General features: G+C 42.2%; 1 protein-coding gene across 2 annotated transcripts in view; it reads right to left on the bottom strand.

Moving 5' to 3' along the window:
* Positions 1 to 23,574, bottom strand: part of cachd1 (cache domain containing 1) — a 153,238-nt gene extending 129,664 nt beyond the window's left edge. The window contains exon 1 of one of the 2 annotated variants that reach the window (XM_033028290.1): positions 23,030 to 23,574. In XM_033028290.1, the coding sequence (XP_032884181.1) occupies positions 23,030 to 23,398 (369 nt within the window). In that variant the 5' untranslated portion in view covers positions 23,399 to 23,574. The remainder of the gene's footprint in view (positions 1 to 23,029) is intronic. The other variant, XM_033028289.1, reaches the window with a different exon arrangement.
* Between the last annotated feature and the right edge of the window lie 549 nt (positions 23,575 to 24,123).

Raw genomic sequence — 24,123 nt, 5'->3', positions numbered from 1 at the left:
GATGGTGGAGGGCTTTGTAGGTGAGGATCAGGATTTTGCAGGTGATCCGGTGGGAGATGGGAAGCCAGTGAAGTTGTTTGAGGACTGGAGTGATGTGATGCCAGGATTTGGTATGGGTGATGAGTGACCTTTTGGACAATGCTCATAATTCCTGACTCCACTATGCCCCTAATTTGTCTCTGTGGTTTGCTGCACACACAGCGTTGTCATCGTGATGCTTTGTGGCAAGATGCCGTGCAGCAAGAGCAGAAAGCAGACACTCACAAGAAATTTTAAAAATCATCCCAATCATCATCCACCCCAAATTTTGCCTTCACCGTCACTGCCCATCAGCGCACACATTTGGCCATTGTGGCATCACAAGGAATTCTACATCCAATTTAGGAATTTAAATCATGCCACATTCAAAAAGAAAAACTCATCTTCCAGTGCATGCTGCAGGATCACTGCCACTTGCCGGAGGTAAAGTCTCAACAATCCCAGTAATCTGCTGACACACAGATTGCAAGGTTTCTGGAGAACCTAGAAGGCCCACTTTGTTGTGGCAACTACAGCCCTGATGGCAACACTGAGCTTTTTGGACAGCACACAAGTTTCCACAGATTTACCTCCATTGTTTACCACAATTTGCCTCCATTGTTGGAGGCAAATACAAAGCCAATGTGTTGCCTGCAGTCCATTGCTTTAGAGGTTGATTGTTGTAAAATGCCATCATTTTACTCACAATCAGAACCAGGGATCCATTTTAATCCCAGGGAACCTGGGACCACATTTCTGCCTCAACTTGTTGTAGCTGAGCTCAAATCTAGGATTTAGGATATAATTTTACCATTGATTGATGCAGCAGAATCCACTTATGAGCCTGTCCCACTTACGCGATAATTTTGGCGACTTGCCAGCACCCATCATAGTCGCAGCAGGTCGCCGAAAATGTTCAACATGTTGAAAATCCAGCGGCGACCAGAACAAGGTACGGCTCTTTGGGCGACTACTCACGACCATACAGGCTTCACATGTCGCCAGGGTGTCGCCTGTTTGGTCGTGAGTAGTCTCCTCAGTCGCTCAAAGAGTCGTAGCGTCTTTCTGGTCGCCGCTGAATTTTCAACATGTTGAAATTTTTCGGCGACCTGCAACGACCTATGATGGTCGCCAAAGAAAATCGCAAGTGGGACAGGCCCATAATGGTCCCTCTAGGAGAAAGAACTGAACAACATAATCGTTCCCAGTCTGCGACTCGATTGATTATCCTACTCAGAAAAGTTGTAGAGAGGCTGGAAGCAGAAACAGAAATATCTCAGCACATAATGAAGAACGAAAATGTCAAAATGTACAACGAAACGTTGGAAAGTTCAGGTGCCAATCTATCTAATTTTAGACAGAAGGTGACAAGTTTCAAGAGCAGGAGTAAGCCAGCATCTGCAGTTCCTTGTATAAACTATTTGACACCTTGAGTCTAGTTCACCAATGAGCTCATGGCAACTCTAATCCTGGACCCAAATACACTTTCCATTAACTCGCGAACAGATTAATAAATTATCAATCCCACTCTTAAATATATTCAATAACTCAATCTCCAAATCTCAAAACAAAAATCTGCTTTAAATGGGCGATCTCTCATTCTGAGACTGCCACCTAGTTCTACTTTCTTAAATGAGGGGATACATCTTGTCACAATCTACCCTAGAATGCCCCCTTGGGAACAATATACAGGTGGCGCCGTCAGCGATGGCAGCCTCGTCAACAGTCTGTCTGTCCTTTTGCCTTTCTTGTTATTTTAGTGTGTTTTAAAAAGTTTGTGTTAATGTTCTCTGGTTTGTTTTATGTGGGGAGTGGGGAATGTGGTTGGGGGAAACTTTTTTTCAATCGCTTACCTTGCCCGAGGTGCAATTGTTTTCCAGATCGTATCTCCGGTCGCTCTGCGGCTTAATATCATGGAGCAGGCAGCCTTGCTCGAGACTGACTTTGGGCCCCACCTGTGGATTTACCATCGGAGCCTGCGTGGGATCCCTTGCTTGGGATCGACGCTCCAACCGCAGCCTGCGGATTTCACCATCGAGGAGCTCGCAGTCTCGGGTAGAGAGTGATGCCGGGAAGCTCCAAAGTCGCAAGAGGTTCGATTAGCCCCGACCCAGAGTCTGATCGCCCGATGTGGGAGCTTGATCGCCCTGGTGCGGAGGGCCCGACCGCCGGCTACGTGAGCCAAGATTGTCCCGTCAACGGGAGGCTCGAGGCCCCTGACCGCGGGAGAACAAAGAAGGGAAGGGATTAAACTTTTTTTTCGCCTTCCATCACAATGGGGAATGAGGAGGAGTCACTGTGGTGGATGTTTATGTTAAAATGTATTTTGTGTATCTTGATGCATTTATTGGTATGACTGTATGGCAGATCAAATTCCTCGTATATGTTGCAAAACATACTTGCCTAATAAAGTATGATTATGTTAATCCTCTCTCTCATCATTCTTTTAAACCAGTGAGAATAGGCCTAATTCCTTAATCTTTTGTCATGCGGCAACCCCTTCATTTCACTCATTAATCCAGGCATTGACGTTTGTCTTTGCCATTACTTGCTCTACGATGACAACAGTGGATGGCTGAAACAGGAAAGTAAATTTCCTAAACTTAATAACTCACACAACAAGCACTAATACTCCAGATCATTCACTTGCTGGGAATTTATGAACGAAGTGCAAGAGAACAAATAGGTTAAAATCAACTTTCTCCTCACCCTAACTAGGACTGCAAGAACGTATCTGACTTTCACAATACTGTTGGTTGGGATAACCTTGTCTATCTTATAAGTTGATTTATTTGGTTACGTTTTGTAATCATGAAATGGAATAACAAATATAGTTTTTTTCCCCCAATGTCCACCAATTTTGCTCTCACTCCCTATTCCATTTCCACCAACACTCCTCCAGTGTTATAATTATTTTTTATATCAGAGTTCAGGCAGTGAATACAGCTATTTGATTATATTATGCACATATCCAATCAACTACTGAACAACATAATCTCGGGTGATTTGGATAGGTTGGGTGAGTGGGCAGATGCAGTATAACATGGATAAATGTGAGGTTATCCACTTTGGTGCAAGAACAAAGAGGTAGATTATTATCTGAATGGTGTCAGATTAGCAAAAGGGGAGGTGCAACGAGACCTGGGTGCCCTTGTACATCAGTCACTGAAAGTAAACATGCAGGTGCAGCAGGCATGTTGGCCTTCATAGCGAGAGGATTTGGGTATAGGAACAAGGAGGTCCCACTGCAGTTCTACAGGGCCCTGGTGAGACCACACCTGGAGTATTGTGTGCAGTTTTGGTCTCCTAATTTGAGGAAGGACATTCTTGCTATTGAGGGAGTGCAGCGTAGATTCACCAGGTTAATTCCTGGGATGGCGGGACTGACATATGACGAAAGAATGGATTGACAGGGCTTGAATTTAGAAGGATGAGAGGGAATCTTATTGAAACATATAAAATTCTTAAGGGATTGGACAGGCTAGATGCAGGAAAAATGTTCCCGATGTTGGGGGAGTCCAGAACCAGGGGCCACAGTTTAAGAATAAGGGGTAGGCCATTTAGAACTGAGATGAGGAAAAGCTTTTTCACCCAGATGATAAGGTCACAGAGAGTTGTGAATCTGTGGAATTCTCTGCCACAGAAGGCAGTGGAGGCCAATTCACTGGATATATTCAAGAGAGAGTTAGATATAGTTCTTAGGGCTAACGGAATCAAGGGATATGGGGAGAAAGTAGGAACGGGGTACTGATTTTGGATGATCAGCCATGATCATATTGAATGGAGGTGCTGGCTTGAAGGGCCGAATGGCCTATTCCAGCAACTATTTTCTATATTTCTATGTAACTCTTCAATCCATATTCACAGTCAAGTAAATTTCTATCCTCGCTTGCCTTATACATGTGTACATTTCAGCAACACCAGAAGTTTATGAAGAAGCGGAATCCTGTTATGAACACTGACCCCAATCTTGGCTCCATAAAGCCACCCTGGCTAATGTAGCACAGAATGGAAAGACTGCTATTTCAACAAGTGGATAACATAGTTTATGCAAGAAGATGATTTAATGCAAAAGTAAACAAATCGGTTTTACAAAATTGTCAGTCAGTACATAATTCATCAAATTTAGAAAATTGAAAATATTTTTGGTCTGGATGTTAACTCCACAGCGTCTTCAGTTAACAGTTGCTGCATGAACTGTATTTAGTTTGTTTTCCCCTTGGACTGTGTAATGTGGTATAAATGCACGTCCACTTTGGAAATGTTAACCGAATCCAAGTAATATACTCAAGTTGCAAAACTATTTATTTTCACCCCAAGATGAACATCACACATTCTTTCCTCTCCCCCTCCCCCCCCCAATTACCTTTTCTATCTTTCTCTCCTATATTTCCCAGTCTTATTTGTTCATGATTAATGAAATGTCAACATATTTGGCTTCTCTCCAGTAAATTGCTCAAATGACCAGAGACACTAAATGACTTTTGCCACGATAGATAGATAGATAGATAGATAGATAGATAGATAGATAGATTAACTTTAATTGTCATTCAGATATACACATAGACACAGTGCACATTGAACGAAATTTCGTTGCATTGACTCTTCAAAGTAGCAGCAGAATATAACATTTATATCAGGCGATCAGTAAAAGTGCTTAGTGTGTCCATAAAAAGTGCTTCATGTGCATAGTTCTGTAAAATAGATATGTAGGAAAGTTATTAAAAGTGGCAATGTATAAGAAAGTTATGGCATCGGTTTGATTGTGAGTTCAATAGTCTTATGGCCTGGGGGATGAAGCTGTTGCAGAACCTGGTTGTCCCGCTCTTCATGCTGCGGTACCTCCTCCCAGAGTTCAGCAGTGTAAACAGTCCGTGGGTGTGTGGGGGCTCTGGTAATGCCCTTAGCTCTTGTCAGACAGCATTTGTAACCAATGTCCATGATGGAAGGAAGAGAAGTCCCAATGATTTTATCCGCTGTCCTCACCACTCTCTGAAGGCACTTCCAGTCCGCAGCTGTACAGCTGCCGCACCACATAGAGATGCAGCTGGTCATGACTGATTCAATGGTGCTTCTGTAGAATGTGGTGAGGATGGGAGGGTGGAGGTGTGATCTTCTCATCCTGCGGAGGAAGTACAAACGCTGCTGTGCCCGTTTTACCAGAGATGTGATGTTTGTGGTCCAAGTTAAGGTATCCGTTATATGCACTCCCAGGAAGCTGTTACAGGGATTTTTTCTTTAAACTTCATCCATCACCAAGCTATTTGATTAATGGTTAATTAAAATATGAAACATCCATCTAAAATGTCAAAGGTGAATAATCAGAAGGTCCTGTACAGAATAATTGCATTGTTTTTTTTCTTTAACAATCAATACCCAACAAACCAGCACCCTGTATACTTTGAAGAAGGGTCTCGACCGAAACATCACCCATTCCTTCTCTCCAAAGATGCTACCTTACTCCCGCATTTTGTGTCTATCTTCAGTTTAAACCAGCATTTGCAGTTCCCTCCCACACCCTGTATACTTTGGTAGTCCTGTGGCGTCAGCTGATAAGTCAGACCACTTGCGGTCGAACCTTCATCAGTGGTTACGAGGGCTGTCACGTGATGTCATGGGGTTAAGGGGAGTGTCCTGCTACATAAGTATATCTCACCTTGAGATCAGTCCAGTGAACAGGTAGCTGAGCTCGAGACAACACCCTCGCTCAGCTGCAGCAGCAATGACATTATGCTAGTGGACCCAACGTATATGTATTTCGAACCTATTATCTCACCGAATAAAGCAACTGTTTGTTCACCATGTTTGTTGCCGCTACAGTCACAGATTAGCAGATTTTCTGGATTATTGGATGTTGCTCCCATTACACAAATACCACATATTTCACTATTTGTTTTAAAAACAGATTGCATGGCAGCATAATTAAATATCTAGCCAAGTCCATGGGTTTAAACAAAAGCAGGAACTGCACAAGCACTCGAGATCCTGGTTCCGGCCATAAACCAACCCATATTCCTGAGCCCTGGTGTTGTAGACCAAAAATCTGGCTTACATTCTGAACTCTGTTCCAGTGTTGCATACCACCAGCTCTGGCCACACACACTGCTTGCACTTCGTATCCCCAGCTCACATTCCTGCCCCTCAGGATATCTAAACAATTGGATGCCAGTTAATCAGAGATTTTCTATAGGTAGTTGTAAATGTTGTATTTTCCAACTCTGAATATATCTGGAGAGAACATTCAAAGCTGTATAACAATTGGATGAACCTCGAGTGACAATAGTTTATGGAGTTGTTCAATAGGTGGCCTGGTGTTACAGCACAGCAATAATCAACAAATCAACAACTCCCTTGTCTTGCAATACTGCCGTGTTTGGGAATAAAATGCAGAAATGTAGAAACTTAGTTATGATAAACCGGAATATCCTATTTAGAATAAACCCACCCAGATCATCTGGTAGCAAGTGCACACAAATCTATCAGCTAACATCTGGTTAGATTTGTTTATTTTCTGTTATCTTGTCCAATTATCACATTGTTGGAAATTTGATGGATAAATAGTGAAAATTAATCCCTTACTATTTCAATGTACTGAAGCACCTTTATACTCAGAATTGTAGTGATCATATCCATAAGAAATAAGAACAGGCTCTATGGTCTCTTGAGCCTCACCTTTCAATAGGATCATGATTGACCCAACTCTGTTCAAAAGTCCACTCGCCTGCCCATTTCCATAACCCTTACCTCTCACTCTTAAACGCCCATCTGCACTTCATTCGGCTTTGAATAGGTTCAAAGATTTAGCCTCCACAACTTTCCGTAGTGAGGAATTACAAGACTCTCATGTCTTTGAGTGAAGACATTCTACTGCATCGCAGTCACAATGGTGCTGGCTCATTCTGAGACGATGCCCTCTTCTGTCCTGGACTAACCAATGATTGGAAATATCCTCCAGCATTTACCTTCTCCAACCCACTACAAATCTTCCATTTCAATAAAAAATCATCAAACTTTTCCAAATTCCAATAAGTACAAACCCAACCTGTTCAAATTTCCATAAGATAATCACTTCCTAACTATGATCATCCTAATGATTCTAGTTGACTAACTTCCAATTATACTTTTTCTTATACAAGAGGATTATACATAATATCCCAGATGTGCCCTTACTAATCACAACTGCAGTAAGAATTCCAATTTTCACGGTCAAACCCTCTTGAAATAAATAATCAAGCATTCCATTAGTCTTCTCAGTTACCTGATTGCCAGCTTTCTATGTTTCATGACACAACAAGTGGTTATATCCTCTACTCCCTGCACGATAACATCAAATACTGCACCTGGAGCCATGCTGCTGGTGCAGTTAACTGGGTGTTCTTGGCCACTTATCTCAGTAAAGAACACTATGCAGGCCACAAGCTTGTAACACAAAAGCAGGGCATTATTTAGTGGGTTTGTACCAAGGGCAGGCATTTGCAACTCAAGAAATGCAATTAAAAGCAAACAAATATTATTTTTTAATTTCCAATTAAATTTGTTCTACAGGTTGTATATTATGCTTACTCCACAATTACTTTAATGTCTGCCAATCATTTTGGAACACGTTCTTAAAGGCCTAATAAATCCAACTCTCAACTACCATTTAAGATAGAGAACAGCATCAACTGATGTGGTGAATGGCTTGGAAATATCTTTAATTTCAACCCAAATTGATAAATTACGGTGGTGTATTTTCTTTTAATTCACCCGTTAAGATTCAATAATGATATTGCGGGGAGATAGCATTCCAGTTTCAGCAAACATCAGCATACATTACTATCAAAGGTCAGCTAGAAATTTTCAAATAGAGTTTGTAACTGAAGTGTGGAACTTGGAAATTGTTTGAGGAAACGTGTAGGAAGGAACTGCAGATGCCAAATAGACACAAAAAGCTGGAGTAACTCAGCGGGACAGGCAGCATCTCCGGAGAGAAGGAATGGGTGACGTTTCTGGTCGAGACCCTTCTTCATGGTCTCGACCCAAAACGTCACCCATTCCTTCTCTCCAGAGATGCTGCCTGTCCCGCTGAGTTACTCCAGTTTTTTGTGTCTATCTTTGGAAATTGTTTGACTTCCATAGTAAAGAGCAGTTTTCGACATCCTGGTGAAGGGAGCCCATGTGGGCTACCCTTCTTCCCAACCTGCTTCTTGTAAGGACTCTATCCCCTACTCCCAATTCCTCTGTTTACGCCGCATCGGAGATGTCCTCATTCTTTAGGGAACAGGGGTTCCCCTCTTCGACTATAGATGAGGCTCTCACCAGGGTCTCCTCTATGTCCCGTAGCTCCGCTCTCACTCCCCATCCCCCCCACACATAACAAGGACAGAGTCCACCTTGCCCTCACCTTCCATCCCACCAGCCATCACATACAACAGATAATCCTCCGACATTTTCGCCACCTCCAACAGGATCCCACCACTGGCCACATCTTCCCATCTCCTCCCCTGTCTGCTTTCTGCAGAGACCGCTCCCTCCGTAACTCCCTGGTCAATTGTCCCTTCCCGCCCAAACCACCCCTTGCCCTGATACTTTCCCTTGCAGCCGCAGGAAATGCTACACTTGTCGCTTTACCTCCCCCCTTGACTCCATCCAAGGACCCAAGCAGTCTTTCCAGGTGAGGCAAGGGGTTCACCTGCATCTCCTCCAACCTCATCTATTGCATCCGCTGCTCTAGGTGTCAGCTGCTCTACATCGGTGAGACCAATCGTAGGCTTGGCGATCGTTTCGCCCAATACCTCCGCTCGGTTCACACTAACCAACTTGATCTCCCGATGGCCCAGCACTTCAACTCCCCCTCCCATTACCGAATCCGACCTTTCTGTCCTGGGCCTCCTCCATGGCCAGAGTGAGTCCCACCGCAAATCGGAGGAGCAGCACCTCATATTTTGCTTGGGCAGTTTACACCACAGTGGTATGAACATTGACTTCTCCAATTTCAGGTAGCCATTGCTTTCTCCCTCCTTCCCCTCCCCTTCCCAGCTCTCCTACAGCCTACTGTCTCCGCCTCTTCCTTTCTTCTTCCCGTCCCCCCCCACCTCCACATCAGTCTGAAGAAGGGTCTCGACCTGAAACGTCACCTATTCCTTCGCTCCATGGATGCTGCCTCACCTGCTGAGTTTCTCCAGCATTTTTCCAACATCTGCAGTTCTTTCTTGAACCATGTGGGCTAATTGACCCCTTTCGCTGTACAGAGCTACACCGTACATATAATTATTCCAAAACAAGACCAGTTCACAGCTAAATAATTAAAGCTGCCCCATGGAGGTTGGAGTTAAGGTGCAATGTGGAAGTAATGTCATGGAAGATTTTACTCTGAAATAACCTGCAAGACAGGCTTAATGTCCATGTATGAATGAATTTAGGATGGAAACAGCATTGTTTGATCATGCCCCTTAAGGAAGAACTTGCTGACAATCACTGATGGAAGGTCACTGGAGGAATGCCAGTGACTAATAAATGGCAGCACAAGTCTGAGACTACAAAGTCCTAGCATTGGCATTCAGATACATCAACAACTGCTTAAATTATAAAGTAAATCCCAGTACACTTGGCTGTAAAAAAGTTAGAAATCATTTTTGAACGTGTTCAAATTCTAAACTTAGGGGTGAACCGGATTCATTATTTGCCATTCCATTTAAACCTTGTTACATTTTTAAAAAGTTATCTTTACTTCCATTTGATGATCAAGATTGTTAAATGGCAAAATATGTGTTTTACCAGAGTGGATGATTGCATGCATGCAATGTTCATCATTCGGTGTTTCCTAAAGCTCTCTTTCTTCAGAGAATGCAAAATGAGCAAACCATGCAAGGAATTATGTGATGGAAGTAAGATCTCTAATTCTGAGCCACTCATTTCCATGTGCAACAAAACAAAAAGCTGCTGTAGGCACATCAAAAATAAAATGTCAAGAACACTAAACCTATTACCTGATCTATAGGAGGTGCTGCCTCAACAAGGGAACCAGCATCATCAGGGACCCACACCATGCTGACCCCACTCTCATTTCTCTCCTGCCATCGGGAAGAAAGTGTAGGAGTCTGAAAACCGTGATCTCCGGCTTCAAGAACAACCTCTGCCCACCAACCATCAGCCTCTTGAGCATTACAAACATCAACTACACAATGAACTACAAATTATCTTGGTTGTGAAGGACTGCAGATTTTTTTTGCACTAATATTGTTTATTTTGAATGAATTTTTGTTTATTATGTTATCGCTGAGCGTGTTTATAGACCTATTACGCTGCTGCAGGTAAGACTTTCATTGTTCTGTTTTGGTACATATAACAATTAAACAATGTAAACAATTAAATACTTTTGACTCTCCTAATCTGCTCTATGTTCTCGTACATTCTGTTCTTAATTTACTCTTAACCCAAAAATTAAATCATTAATTTTTCCTCCATCAGTCGTAGTGTGCTTGTGCATGTAGAGCACTGATGCGCAGGTCCTAGCAGCTCTTCAGCCTTGGACTCGTTATTTCCTTGTGAACTTAAATTACATCCTTCAGAAGGATAATCAATCCTTGCAAGGCTCATAACTAAATCTAATGCTTTCCTTAACAGATTTATAGCCTTGCAAAAAATAATTGAGAATACTCAAGAGCAGGAACTCAAAAGTTGATTTCTTCCTCACAGACACACAGGAAAACAAAGCAATGTTTTCAGTGAAAGCTTAAGGATTTATTTATTACCAGAGGGGCACTGGGCTGTACTCCTGGCTGTGTTTGTGTGCGCATTACTGTTGTGCAGCAAATGCAGCAGACTGCCTGACTGAATAATTACTAGGGTGGTGTGTTACCAATTAGAATAAACAGCACTTTTATCCAGAATGTCTTGGATTTAAATGTTCAGACTTGGCTAAATAAAAGTTCATCTTAATTAGTGCAGATGTAGCTCCTTTATAAATGGCCAAGGAATTTTTGAGTTAGGAAGAGAAAATAGATTAACCAGCGTTCGAACTGCTGACCGATGACAGCCATTGTGAAGTGCGTACATAAGCTCAGCTCTAGTGCAAAGCATGCCAATAAAGACAAATCTGGGTTTACAATTGAAGAATGACCATTCAGGTAAAGTACCAGCTGAATGAAACCAATGGAATCACACTCTCCAACAGGAGGAGGTGCTTTCCTAAACCACTGCTGCATACTTTTCATTAACTTTCCACAGAATTGAAGCTTCGAGCTCAATTACAACTTGAACCATTGAAAGCAACGACAGCCAGCTACCTGGGGCTGTGAGAAGCAGAGCTCATCGAGAGGCATAGGAATTATAAAGTCTTAGAATCTATTGTCATGAGAAAAACTAATCTCCTTTACCCAAGTCCCTCATTCTAAATGCTAAAACCACTGCTGGGAGCAGAGAGTGAATTAAATGCACAAATGGCACGATGCATGCGTGTCAATTGCACTGATTGCCCTGCATTCCAAAGCTTATGCTCGCCAACCCCCTGTGCCCTGGCCCCCCCACAAGTTCCGACAATCTTCATTGTTCTCCACTCAAGCTTGCAGTGATAAGGTTTTCTTCCCTTCTCTTGTCAGCAGAGATTTGGAAAGCTCGCACCAAGGCGACCAGAAGCTCCTGTGCCAAATATAAAGAAAACCGCCAACAACAAAAAAAAAACGCTTCTTTCATCTCAGCTGGCGCATCCATTAAATAAGGATTGTAAACATGCACTATGGAAAGTAAAGAACTCAAGATGGAGTCCCACACATTCTCCTGAATTGGGCCTATAATATCACCTTACAGCAAAACAATACCCCAGCACTAAATCAACAGCTCTGCATAAATCAGCATCCCACAAACATTTTCTGGTGCCATACAATATTAACATTTCAGCATTCCTCATCTGAAATGACTCTGGTCAAACATTTACAGATATCAGACTTCCTCCCACCTTCTTCACTGTAATTGTTTTATGATGTTCTTGAAAATAATCAATGTATCTTGTGCCAGTAAAGCAAATCAAACATCTATCACCTACATTTGATCATAGAATCACGATTTGAAGTGGTATACGACATTCATTTAATATTGCCTGCATTCTAATAGTTAAACAGATCCAAACAAGGATGGGGGCTTGATGTTTACCTTGTCCTTAAAACTCAGACTTTTTATGAGAACTTACTTTAACCCCTTAACTCCCAATTGCTTTGATAGGTTTGCAACCTTAACAAAAACATTCCATTGTCCAAGTAATATCAAAGTTACTAAAACAATTACATTAATCACCTGGTGTTTAAGAAAGAACTGCAGATGCTGGAAAAATCGACGGTAGACAAAAATGCTGGAGAAACTCAGCGAGTGAGGCAGCAACTATGGAGCGAAGGAATAGGTGACGTTTCGGGTTGAGACCCTTCTTCAGACATTAATAGAAACATAGAAAATAGGTGCAGGAGGAGGTCATTCGGCCCTTCGAGCCTGCACCGCCATTCATTGTGATCATGGCTGATCGTCGCGAATCAATAACCCGTGCCTGCCTTCTCCCCATATCCCTTGATTCCACTAGCCCCAGAGCTCTATCTAACTCTCTCTTAAATCCATCCAGTGATTTGGCCTCCACTGCCCTCTGTGGCAGGGAATTCCACAAGTTCACAACTCTCACCTCAGTCTTTTTCTCACCTCAGTCTTAAATGGCTTCCCCTTTATTCTAAGACTGTGGCCCCTGGTTCTGGAATCACCTATTCACAAATGTATTCAAATGTCGCAAAATCCCGAATGTTATAGTTATGAATGAATCCGCAGTCTCACTATCAACTTTTCTGTCCCCTCCAAACGGTGCCCGATAAAATGTTTGCAGGCCTTCGGCATTCAAGCATTTGTTACATCGTGTAATTATGTTCCAGTGGCTTTTCGATATAGCAATGGAGGTGTAACTGCATGATGTCATTAGAAAATGGAAAGTGGCTTTTAAAAAAATATCGGAAATGGCAAATTTAACCCATTGATGAAATGCAGCTGGCAAACAAACCACAGCAGTAACATGGAACAAACTAGAAAGACCAAGAGAATTTTTTTAAAAGGATCTTCTCCCACCATGCAACATGCAGCAGCTATTACAGAATTAGATACTTCAGTCGCCAAATGAGTAGTTTGCTGAACAGTTCATTGGTCATGCAGCTCTGCATCAGGTTATATTAATAGAACAGTACAGCATAGGAACAGGCCCTTCAGCCACAATGAATGCTGTGTGTGTGTGTGTGTGTGTGTGTGTGTGTGTGTGTGTGTGTGTGTGTGTGTGTGTGTGTGTGTGTGTGTGTGCATATACACACACACACATATATATGTGTGTACCTGTGAGTGTGTGCATATACACTGCATGTTTTTCTCTCTCAGTTATTATATTGGTTACAGTGTACTATGTTTACATATTCTGTTGTGCTGCAGCAAGTAAGAATGTCATTGTTCTATCTGGGACATATGACAAGAAAACACTCGTGACTCTTAACTACACAAAGTATATGCAACAGAATGCAGTTCTGCAACCATTAAATTCATGTATTTTCTTGAAAAATGTACAATGTCAAGGAGTTATGGCTTGTCCCATGTACTACTGAATTAAACTGCTATGAACACTTTAAGCTAAAGCTCAGAAATTCCTCTGAGGGAAACAACACTAAATTTGATGACCAGGATGCATCCATGAAGGGGGCATCCATGCTGAGAGTGAAGAAATGCTCCTCATGTTCCTTTTAAATCTTGACACTTTATTAAATCTATATCCTCTGGTTTTTCATTTTCCCTACCCCGAGTAAAATTATCTATTCATTCACCCTATCTAATCCCCTCATGATTTTATCACCTCTGTAAGATCACCCCTCAGCCACACACACTCCAAGGTATAAAGTCCTAACTTGCCCAACCTTTCCCAATAGCTCAGGCCCTGAATTCTTGGCAACATCCTTGTGAATCTTTTCTGCACTGTTTCTCCCCATTTTCTGTCTGAATTTTGTTGTTACTATTCAGAAGTTCTAAACCAAAGATGAATCAGTGAATTGCTCCCTTATACATACATTCCAATGTCCTAAAACATTAGATCTATTATTACCTTCTTCAATTATTGTCTTCCGATGTTCAGACTGATTATATAAGATTGACCCTTTGATTTATTCCATGGCTACTCCCCTCCACTTTTTTAGCTCCTCGCCAAGAATTCCTGTCGCTAAAAAAAACTCCATCTGGAAGACCAGATAAAATGATTCCACATTTTAACTGCCTTTCATTGGAATGGAGTCGAGTCCAAAATTGGCATCAGTAAAACTAGGTTTCCTTTCAAAGTGCCCATTGCAGAAAAGACCAAAAGCAAAATGGAGAAAAGTCAAGATGAATTATTAAGAACAAAAGATAAAAATAACTCCAGCTACAATTAGCTTCCTTCTTTGAAAAAGTAAGTCATTTTTGTACTTGCAGACAGCTGACAATTTGCACTAGCACTGGATTTTAATACACAAAGGCAATTCACTCCAATTTAGCCAATTTTGAAGGCTTTATCCCTGTTAGTGGAGCTGAATGGAGAACCACCAAATAAAAACTTCCACATCCCTCCTCACAAATCATTCCATGTGTCAGTTCTGTCTAACCCAAATATTAACACTGTAATTCTTAAAGCCACGTCTTTGCCCAAAGGCTTAGAGGATTAAGATGGCTGAACCATATCATTTATTACTTTATCAGCCTCTCAGGATTTTTTGTTGTTGTTGTCAATTCCTTCTCCCACTGTCATCTTCACTTCCCAAGTTACCTTAATTCATGCAATGCCCTCCTTCATAATTTAGGAACAGTCAAGTCTAGAGGCACTTTTGCAAATAGCTAACTAGATTAGATATGCTTCAGTAGTGAAGTTGATCTGTGACACTACATTCCCACAGTTAGCCCAGGCAAAGTCAAAAATTGGCACCTCGACAATTACAACATGTTCCTTAGGACTATAAATCGGAAAAAATTAGTCATGACTGCCAGTGTAATATACTATCCAGCGATGACTCTTGGAATAATATCAGTGACTTCGGCGGATACAATGAAAAGATTACGTTTTGATTCAAGAGCTTTCACCCCAAGCCTTGAAGGCAAGGAAACCAATTCCTCAAGATGGTACAGGTCAGTTAAATTGTTGAAATCACACCCAACAATAACTACCTCAGGAAGAGACAAGGGCAAAATATTAACAGGAACAAAACTCCTACTAAATCATGTACTTAGTTGCAACATCTGCAAACGAGTACCAATCTATTCTTGCAGTTTCACCATCTTCACATCTGCTCTGATGGCGTGGCTTTCAATGCAGGTGCACATTTCCTTTTCCTTAACTGTGGTTTTTCCTAGGCCATAATCAACAGTGCCTTTGGCCACAACCGATCTATTTCTTGCAGCTCAGCTATGAACCCTTCTTCCCCCCACCCTCTCTGAGCCACAATGAGCACAGAGTCCCCGACCCTCACCATCCACCCACCACCACTGCATTCCATGGATCCGCCTTCATAATTTTCACCAACTCCAACAAAATTCTACCATTCACATCTTCCCCTCCCGTTTTGGCATTCCATGCTCCCACTTCCAACAATCATTCCCTTCCTCAGTGCATAGACCAGTGGAACATCTGCTTTTTTGTCTTTCCTTGGCCCAACTAGATAGCCATTCCTGGTGCAGCAGTGATTCACAATGCAGTGCATTATCTCCAGGGATTACATGGGTTTGGAGCAGCACTGCTTTCCCTGCAGGGTCAAACCAGAGTTTCCAGTTGCCCATCGTTTTAACTCTTCATCCCACTCTGACCTGTCTATAACATTCTCTACTATTCCAATGAAGGCCAAAATAACCTCAAAGAACAGCACCTCACCTTGCACCTGGACATGCTGCAGTTTCAAATAAATGCTTTGTTTTGTTTGAATCAGAACTGGGCAGCGTTGCCCTTCAGACCCTGAAGGGTTATTCATCTGTAACATTGTCTCACCTTCTGTCTCTCCTCAGACAAGGCCCGAAAAGGTGGACATTCCCAGGTTTTGCCTTTTGGGGCTAGATTTCAGTAACATCTCCGATCTGTATTTCACAGCTTTCATATGTGCCTTTGTTTGTTTGTTTTTTTTCCTTTTCTCCTACTGCTCCTTTAATTTATTGATCAGAACCTTCCAGAAATCACAGAATCAACTCAGCACATCTGGCCTCACCCTATCACAGATATTCCTTTTGACAGATATTCTATCTCTTCCTCATCCACTCCGCTACTTTAATTTGCCTTCTCACATCTCCTGTTCTGATGAAGGGTCTTCAGCCCCACCCAGGTTCAGGAACAGCTACTTTCTTACAACCAACATGTCCTTGAGCCAACCTGAACAACTCTAATCCTGCCTCAGCAGTAGAGCACTATGGACCACCTCTTGCACCACTTATTTTCCCAGTTGTGGACCTGTACTTGATGGAGACATCATGCACAGCCAGCCTCCTGAATCTGGCCCACTTCACCAAGTGAGCATCAAGCCACCAATACGCCCTTCCCCACATCACCCGGCACAGAGGCCCTCCCAACTGAATACTGGCCCTTCCCAATGTCAGTGATCGGCAATGCTACAGAAATGCTTTGACGTCTGGTTAATCAGCTTCCCCGGGTACACCAGTGTTCAAATGTCCTTTGATGTTTATGTTCTTGGCAGGATACCAGAATTATAAGAATTAATCAAATAATTTAAATATTAAATATTTTAAATTATTGCAAGTTTTAAAAATAATTAAAACATTTAACTACTAAACATGGGAAAACACTGTGTCCCTGTGTTATGCAAGGGTTTCATTCCTGTGAACTGTCAACAATTGTTTTGCAAGTCAGAAAAGCCCATTTACCGTAACAACACAGGTTGAAGGGACAAGATCCAAAACTTCACCTATCCATGGAAGAGGGGTTTTCCTAATAGTCCAAGATTAGAAGTTGGGTTTTTTAAGCACCTCGCAAAGTTTCACACTCCTACATGCACACAAGTACCCCTCTGTCTATTTGGTCCTCCCTTCATTCTCTGGTACTGTAAAGACAATTCTCAATCTGACCCAAATGTTGGCTGAATAATAATGTAATGTTATACTCTCAAATGTGTTGTATGGATCTTCCCTCTTAACTTAACAATCTTAACCATAACTCTTGGCTTTAATAAACCATGATGACTTCCATGGCACTGGCTTATCTCATCATGATCAATTTAACACTGGGTGATTCACTTGTCATGCAATGCTACAAGTGTTGTCTTAGGACAGCATTAGTAACTCTCCAAACTTTTACAATCCTTGCAGAAGGACATTCTCAAGTTTGGCTCCATGCACACTGTCAAGATATACTCAGCTGTGCAGTAAGCAATCTCAATTACACAGTGTAGACTTTCTGCAAATGCAAATCTGGTATTTTCACAACAGAAGGAAATAAAACCCAAATGACTAACTGTTCTATTGAACGCAGAACTTTTAGTAGCAGCCAATTTGCATCAAGGAAAGTCTCACAGACAACCTGCTTTTGCAACACCAATTGAGAGATAAATATTAACAAAGTCACACAAAGTGTGGTGGGTGTATGGAACAAGTTGCCAGAGTAGGTAGTTGAGGCAGGTACTATTGCAACGTTTAAGAAACATTTAGACAAGTACATAGGTAGGACAGATTTAAAGGGATATTGGCCAAACGCAGGTAGATGGTACCAGTGTAGATGGGACATGTTGGCCAGTGTGGGCCGAAGGGCCTGTTTCCACACTGTAAGACTCTATGACTCTAAGCCACCAAGAAGATTTTTATTGCTCTTCTTTAAAGTGCTGTGGGATAACATGTTGCCTTCAAAAGGCAGAAAAGTCCTAGGTTTCCGGTTTCAATGAAAACATCACCACCTATCGTACAAAACGGAGGGAAGTAAAAAATAAAATGCAGGCAATACTCAGTTGAGCAGCATCTGTGGAGAGTGAACAAAACCAAAGCCTTGTAATAGATAGAGTGGAGAAAAGGAGAGACCAAATGACATATGTGATGGTGGTTGTGTTAGCTCAAAAGGCTGGTGAAAGATGAAGTCAAAGTGCTCAAAATACTCAGCAGGTCAGGCAGCAACTTCAATAGAGAAACAGAGATGAGGATATATCGGCAGTACAAGTGGTCTGATGTATGTTTATTGACCCAAAACATTAAATGGTTCTCTCTCTGCCCACATGCCGACTGATCTACTCAGTATTTCCAGCACTGTCTTTATTTCAAATTTCTGCATCTGTAGAGAATTTGAATTTCAATTATATTGGTAAAGGTACACCTGGAGAAGATGCAAACAGGAAGCAACAGTAGAAATCTGATATTAATTTTATTTTACCAGGCAGCATGAGATAACAAATCAGAGTAGCATTCCGTGCTGATACCAATTCGGAAGAAAGATCATCACTTGAAAGATTAATTCTTGTTTCATCATCTATACATGCTGCCTGATCTGTCTTTCCCAGCATTTCTGTTTTCAATCCACAACCCAAAATGCTCTTGCTTGACATAACCCAAGTTTAAATGACCTAAATTCTAAATTCATATTACCGAATATTTTAGTACAATTCAAATAAAAGGTTTCACCATTACATTTTATGGACGTTCTCATGACAACCATGTCATATTCCCAAAATAACACACAAAGCAAGATATTGTTGGGGACAAAACAACATTCGCAGGATGTGAATGAGACCATCTCAAACCCTGCAGCTTTGCAGTCAATTTAAAACAAGCAAGTGGCATTTTTAAATAAAATAACTGAGATTTTGCTGTACATTTGCCATCTCAAATTCACCGTAGGATGCAAATGCTTTCAGAATGGTGGATGCTAATAAGAATCCTAATTATCAGCCTGCCCACCTTTCCTGGCAGATACAATTTTTAATATCTGCCTCAGACAGCTGTGCGCTTGGTGTTTGAAGTGAAATGTCAGTCCGAGCTAATATGACATTGCTTGAGTTATTAGTGATTTCTGAGCACTTTGAAGTCGCAGTTCAAAGCTCGATTAAAAATTCCGATTTATTCACACAAACCCCAAGATTCTAACAGTTCCTCCAGGACTTGCTGAATGTACTTTGTTTTATGCATTTCATGGAACAATGTCATGGTAAAATAAGATGAAAAAAAATCCAGGCTTTGTCAGTGGTGACATTTTTCAAAATAACCTTTCAGAATGACATTACAGTGTCAACAATCATGTACAATAAAATATTTTCCCTGCTACCTTGCACACAATGTGCTTTATTTCAAAAAGGTTTCAACCATTAACAAAATTAAATTGCTAATTAAATTATTAAGTTTAATAGCATCATATTGAATAGGCCACACGAAGAAACAATAATGTTGGCTGTTGAGCTGTCATATTCCATCAGACTAGCACCACTAATCTATTTCATCAACGTATACCATCATGAATGGACATATTATACACACAAGTGGGGCTATCCTGCAATCTCACATAATGTGACAATAAACATACCTTTGTTTCTAATGATCAGTACCAGCCTATGAAACATCAAGGTCCTATTCTGCTCCCATTTCTTAAGTCCTTATACCTCAGCCGGATTGCTCACACACCATATATCAATTTGCATTTTGACACATCCACATTTACCATTGAATTGTGATTGTGATTGCATTGTGGGCGGCACAGTGGTGCAGCGGCAGAGTTGCCGTTCTTAATTGTGGTGATGTAGCTAATCTCAGACAGCTAGAGCACTTATCGCACGAACCACCCATGACTGCTGCTGCCGATTGCTATCCTCACAAACCTACTGCAATTGTCGAACAGGAGCATGATTGGCTCTAATGACATACAACAGTCAAAGAGCCTGGCCTATATTCTTGCATTTGCTGCCACTTTCTGCAAACAATCACAAGTCTCCCAATACCTGCAAATCCAAATCATTGGAGAAATCAGAATCTCCAGAAGGATGGCAGAAAACATCCCGATTCAAATTTTCAAACCCATCCTTTTGCTGACTTGGAGCCCTTAAGTAATATAATTTGATGTAATATTAGACTGCAACGTGATCTCTGTAAGCAAGAAATATGATAATTTTAGGGTCCAAGTTGCACATATTATTAAAATTAAAATACCCGTCTTAAATAGCAAGTTAAATAAATCTGGAAACAGTACTTGTATCCTCATGATAGACACAAAAAGCTGGAGTAACTCAGCAGGACAGGCAGCATCTCTGTATAGAAGAAATGGGTGACATTTCGAGTCGAGACCCTTCTTCAGACTAGTCAGGAATAAGGGAAATGAGAGATATAGACAATGACAAAGAAAACAGGCCATTGTTAGCTGTTTGTTGGGAGAAAACGAGAAGCTGGTGCGACTTGGGTGGGGGAGGGATAAAGAGAGAGAGAATGCCGGGGTTACTTGAAGTTAGAGATATCAATATTCATACCACTGGGTTGTAAGCTGTCAAGCGAAATATGAGATGCTGTTCCTCCAATTTGCGTTTAGCCTCACTCTGACAATGGAGGAGATCTACGACAGAAAGGTCAGTGTGGGAATGGGAAGAAGAATTAAAGTGTTTAGCAACCGGGAGATCAGGTAGGTCCAGGCTGATTGAGCGAAGGTGTTTAGAAAAAGGATCGCCCAGTCTATGTTTGGTCTCACCGATATATAAGAGTCCACATCTTGAACAATGGACACAGTAGATGAGGTTGGAGAAGGTGCAAGTGAACATCCGCCTAACCTGAAAGGACTGTCGGGGTCCCTGGACAGAGTCGAGGGAGGAGGTATAGGTACAAGTGTTGCATCTCCTGTGGTTGCAGGGGAAGGTACCTGTGGAGGGGACTGGTTTGTGTGGGAAAGGATGAGATAACCAGAGAGTTGAGGAGGGAACGGTCTCTGTGGAAGGCGGAAAGGGGTGGAGATGGGAAGATGTGACTAGTGCCGGGATCCCGTTGGCGGTGGCAAAAACGTTGGAGTGTCATATGTTGTATGCGACGGCTGATGGGGTGAAAGGTAAGGACTAGGGGGACTCTGTCCCCCTTGTATCCTCATGAAGCAAGCGACCAACAAGGAAGACAAATAACTGTGGGAATTATTCAAGTCCAGGATACCAAGCCTGAGCTTTGAGCTTTTATCAATGCCTGCCCACTATAATAGATGGAGAAAGAAATAAATACATAAAGCTCCTCTCCTGAAGGTGATTATGCTTATCTAGTGTCGTACTGTTCAAGCCAGCTAAAAGACTATCTATCTGTTCAGGCATCATAACCAAGGCTATACCACCCACAGACTTTATTGCAGCAGTCACTAGGTATCAGACACTAGAACTGAGCTAATACTCTCCTTCCAATCTTGGAAATACAATGTATTAACAATCCCACCATCGCCCCCTCCCCCCATTCTTCCCCTTATCCTCAGCTGCTGCATTAACTGTGATCAACGAACTGTGTACAAATCAGGGATCAAATGTTGGATTTCCTAATCTCAGTTTAATACCTTTTCACAGGACATCAACCACCAAAATCACTAGGGTGCTTCAAGCTTGCCTTTCTTATTATACGAATAATACAACACCAATCAAATTTACTGGTGCCTAACTTATAAAAACACAAAGATGGTGAAACAGGGGGTTCTGTGAGGGTCATTAAGACCCTCACCCACCTATGTAAATCCATCCCACATGTTAAAGTGCCACACAGACCGAGCAAGTTTAGCAGTCTCTGATTACAAAGCCCATTTGCCTTCACCTTTTGTCAGCCCCACACAGACTTAAGATGCCATCCATCCTCCTGTTTGTCACTGACATCTGTGGGCAAGGAACAAAACAAAAACGATACATAGGTTTTATCGGGGGGGCTCACTCGTTGCATTGCAAGTGGAGGAATCGTGAAGCATATTTACAAAAATCTGAAACAGTAGATTTAAAAATCAGACACTATTAAGCCAAATGGCATAATATCTATTTCAGGAAAACTTGAAAAGGATGAGAAATGAATCACTATAATATTCTAAAGACAACTGAATACAAACATCAGCTCAAACGCATCACTGATGCAAAGCCTGTAATTCTTAGGACACCAGAATGGAGAAGTCACAGGTCAGAGGCACCCAACAATCCCAAAATCCTTTAATCCTCAATCTTGCAGCACCATGCCTTCCAAACACACAAGACTAAAAGAATGAAAGTATAAAGCCTAAATTAAACACAAAAATGTCAAAAAAAAAGGTTAAAAGAAGCAGAGTACACATATTCTACTAGACATAGATAATCACCAATTGAGAAATGTCCAAAAATATATGGGAGAAGAGAATGATTAGAAACGGATTAGCATTTTATTGCACAAAAGGCGTGCGGGGCATGGGAATAAATTATGAATGGCACCGTTTCCATAAAATGGGAAAAGGCAGTAAATGTGCACCTGATATTGGGATGGGCAAGAACATTGCTGAGAGCAGGGAGTGAGAAGTAGGGTGAAACCTCATTGCCGGGAGGAAAGATGATCAATGGCTGGTACCAAATAGAATGGCTAACGTTTGCAATGGGTGAGACTCATCCAGATTTATTTTATAAATCAATGTGACAGCAGGCGCCGATTTCCTACACTCCAATGACCAATAGACATCAGTTCAACGAGCCAAGCACATGCGAACCCACCATATTTACCAATAAGACTGGATGTAATTCCACTAGCAACTTGTGCAACCAAGATCAAGATCAGAGGGGATAATAAACTGCAATATTAAGAGAACAGGTTCCCCTAAATGGAAACACAAGAGACTGCAGATACATGAATCTTGAACAAAAAACATAGTGTTGATGAACTTATTGGTCAGTCAGTATCTATGGGGGGGAATGGACAGAGGACGTTTCGGGTCGGGACCCTTCTTCAGGTCCCAATCCCAAACTCAGTTTGATTTCCTCCCCCCCCCCTCTAAATGAAAGATCCATATTATTTGGGCATTAAGATGCATCGTGCATTTTCTGCGCCAGGAATCCGAGGCCATCCACCACGTCCTTACCTGCATGTTGAAGACTCCAAGTTCGCTGGTGGCCAGCACTCGCATCTGATTCGCAAGAACTTGTGCTTCCTCCAGGATGGCGAAGTCTCCGGACTCGGGCGGCGCGGCCGATGCGGGCGAGACAAGCGAGAGCAGCAGCAGCAGCAGCAGCAACAAGGGGGCGAGGAGAGCGGTCGGGGGGCTGCAGGAACAGGCACGGCGAGTTGCTGCTGCTGCTGCTGCTGCTACCGCCCAGGCCGAGTGTCCAGCTCCCATCTCAACGCAACGGCTGCTCCCCCTCGCCATGATGCAAAACTGTGGATGCGACAAGAAACTTCTCAAACTCTGCGGCAAACTTTCCCCCCGCTGCCGAAAAACTGTCGCCCGCATCCCCCGCCGTCCTTGAAAAACGGGTCGATCCTCCCCCGAAGGAAGTCGTTCTCCTTTATTTCTCCCCCCCACTTAAGCAGCAACAAAACAGACAAGAGCAGAGATTGCGCGGAGATTGTCTGCGCCCGTCCTCCGCCGCTGTGCGGATCCGCCACACGCTGCTGCTCACTCTCTGGCAGAAAAGCTCTTGGATTCCAGCGGCGGACGGTCGCTGCAAAATCCGCGCTGGATCTCCACACAAAGTGCAAGCACAATAACCATGGCAACCTCCCTGACGAAATGCAGCCAAGGAGCTCAAAATATGTTTGCAGGGAAAACGCAAGAAGCAGCTTTCGTTTCCCCCCTTTTGATTTCTTACTTTTTATGTTTCACAATCATTAGCATACAAAAGTACCTTTATGAAACCCAAAACTGCTCCACATTTTATGGGCAAGGCTTTTTTGCCACTTATGCAGGATGCTAGAAAAAAAACATTAATCCCCAGGAATGGCTCACAATCAACAGGTTTCTGTGGTCTTCTGACCTACTGTATCTTTTATTGTCTCAATTTTTAGCTCTCCTCCAAACATTCCAATGTTGGCTTCTTCTAATCTCCAAATGCACCATCCTCCACGTTCCTCATCCCCTTTCTTTTCTCACTGCATTGAAATCAAAACTATCTTATTGTTATCTAATTCTACTTCATCCTTTCCCGGGGTTTCAGAACTGCAACTTTTTCCTCCTTA

This window comes from Amblyraja radiata, chromosome 10 (genome assembly GCF_010909765.2).
Source record: "Amblyraja radiata isolate CabotCenter1 chromosome 10, sAmbRad1.1.pri, whole genome shotgun sequence".
In the NCBI taxonomy this organism is placed as follows: Eukaryota; Metazoa; Chordata; class Chondrichthyes; order Rajiformes; family Rajidae; genus Amblyraja; species Amblyraja radiata.
Note: the sequence above shows the minus strand (reverse complement) of the source record. Positions and strands in the feature narration are given on the sequence as shown.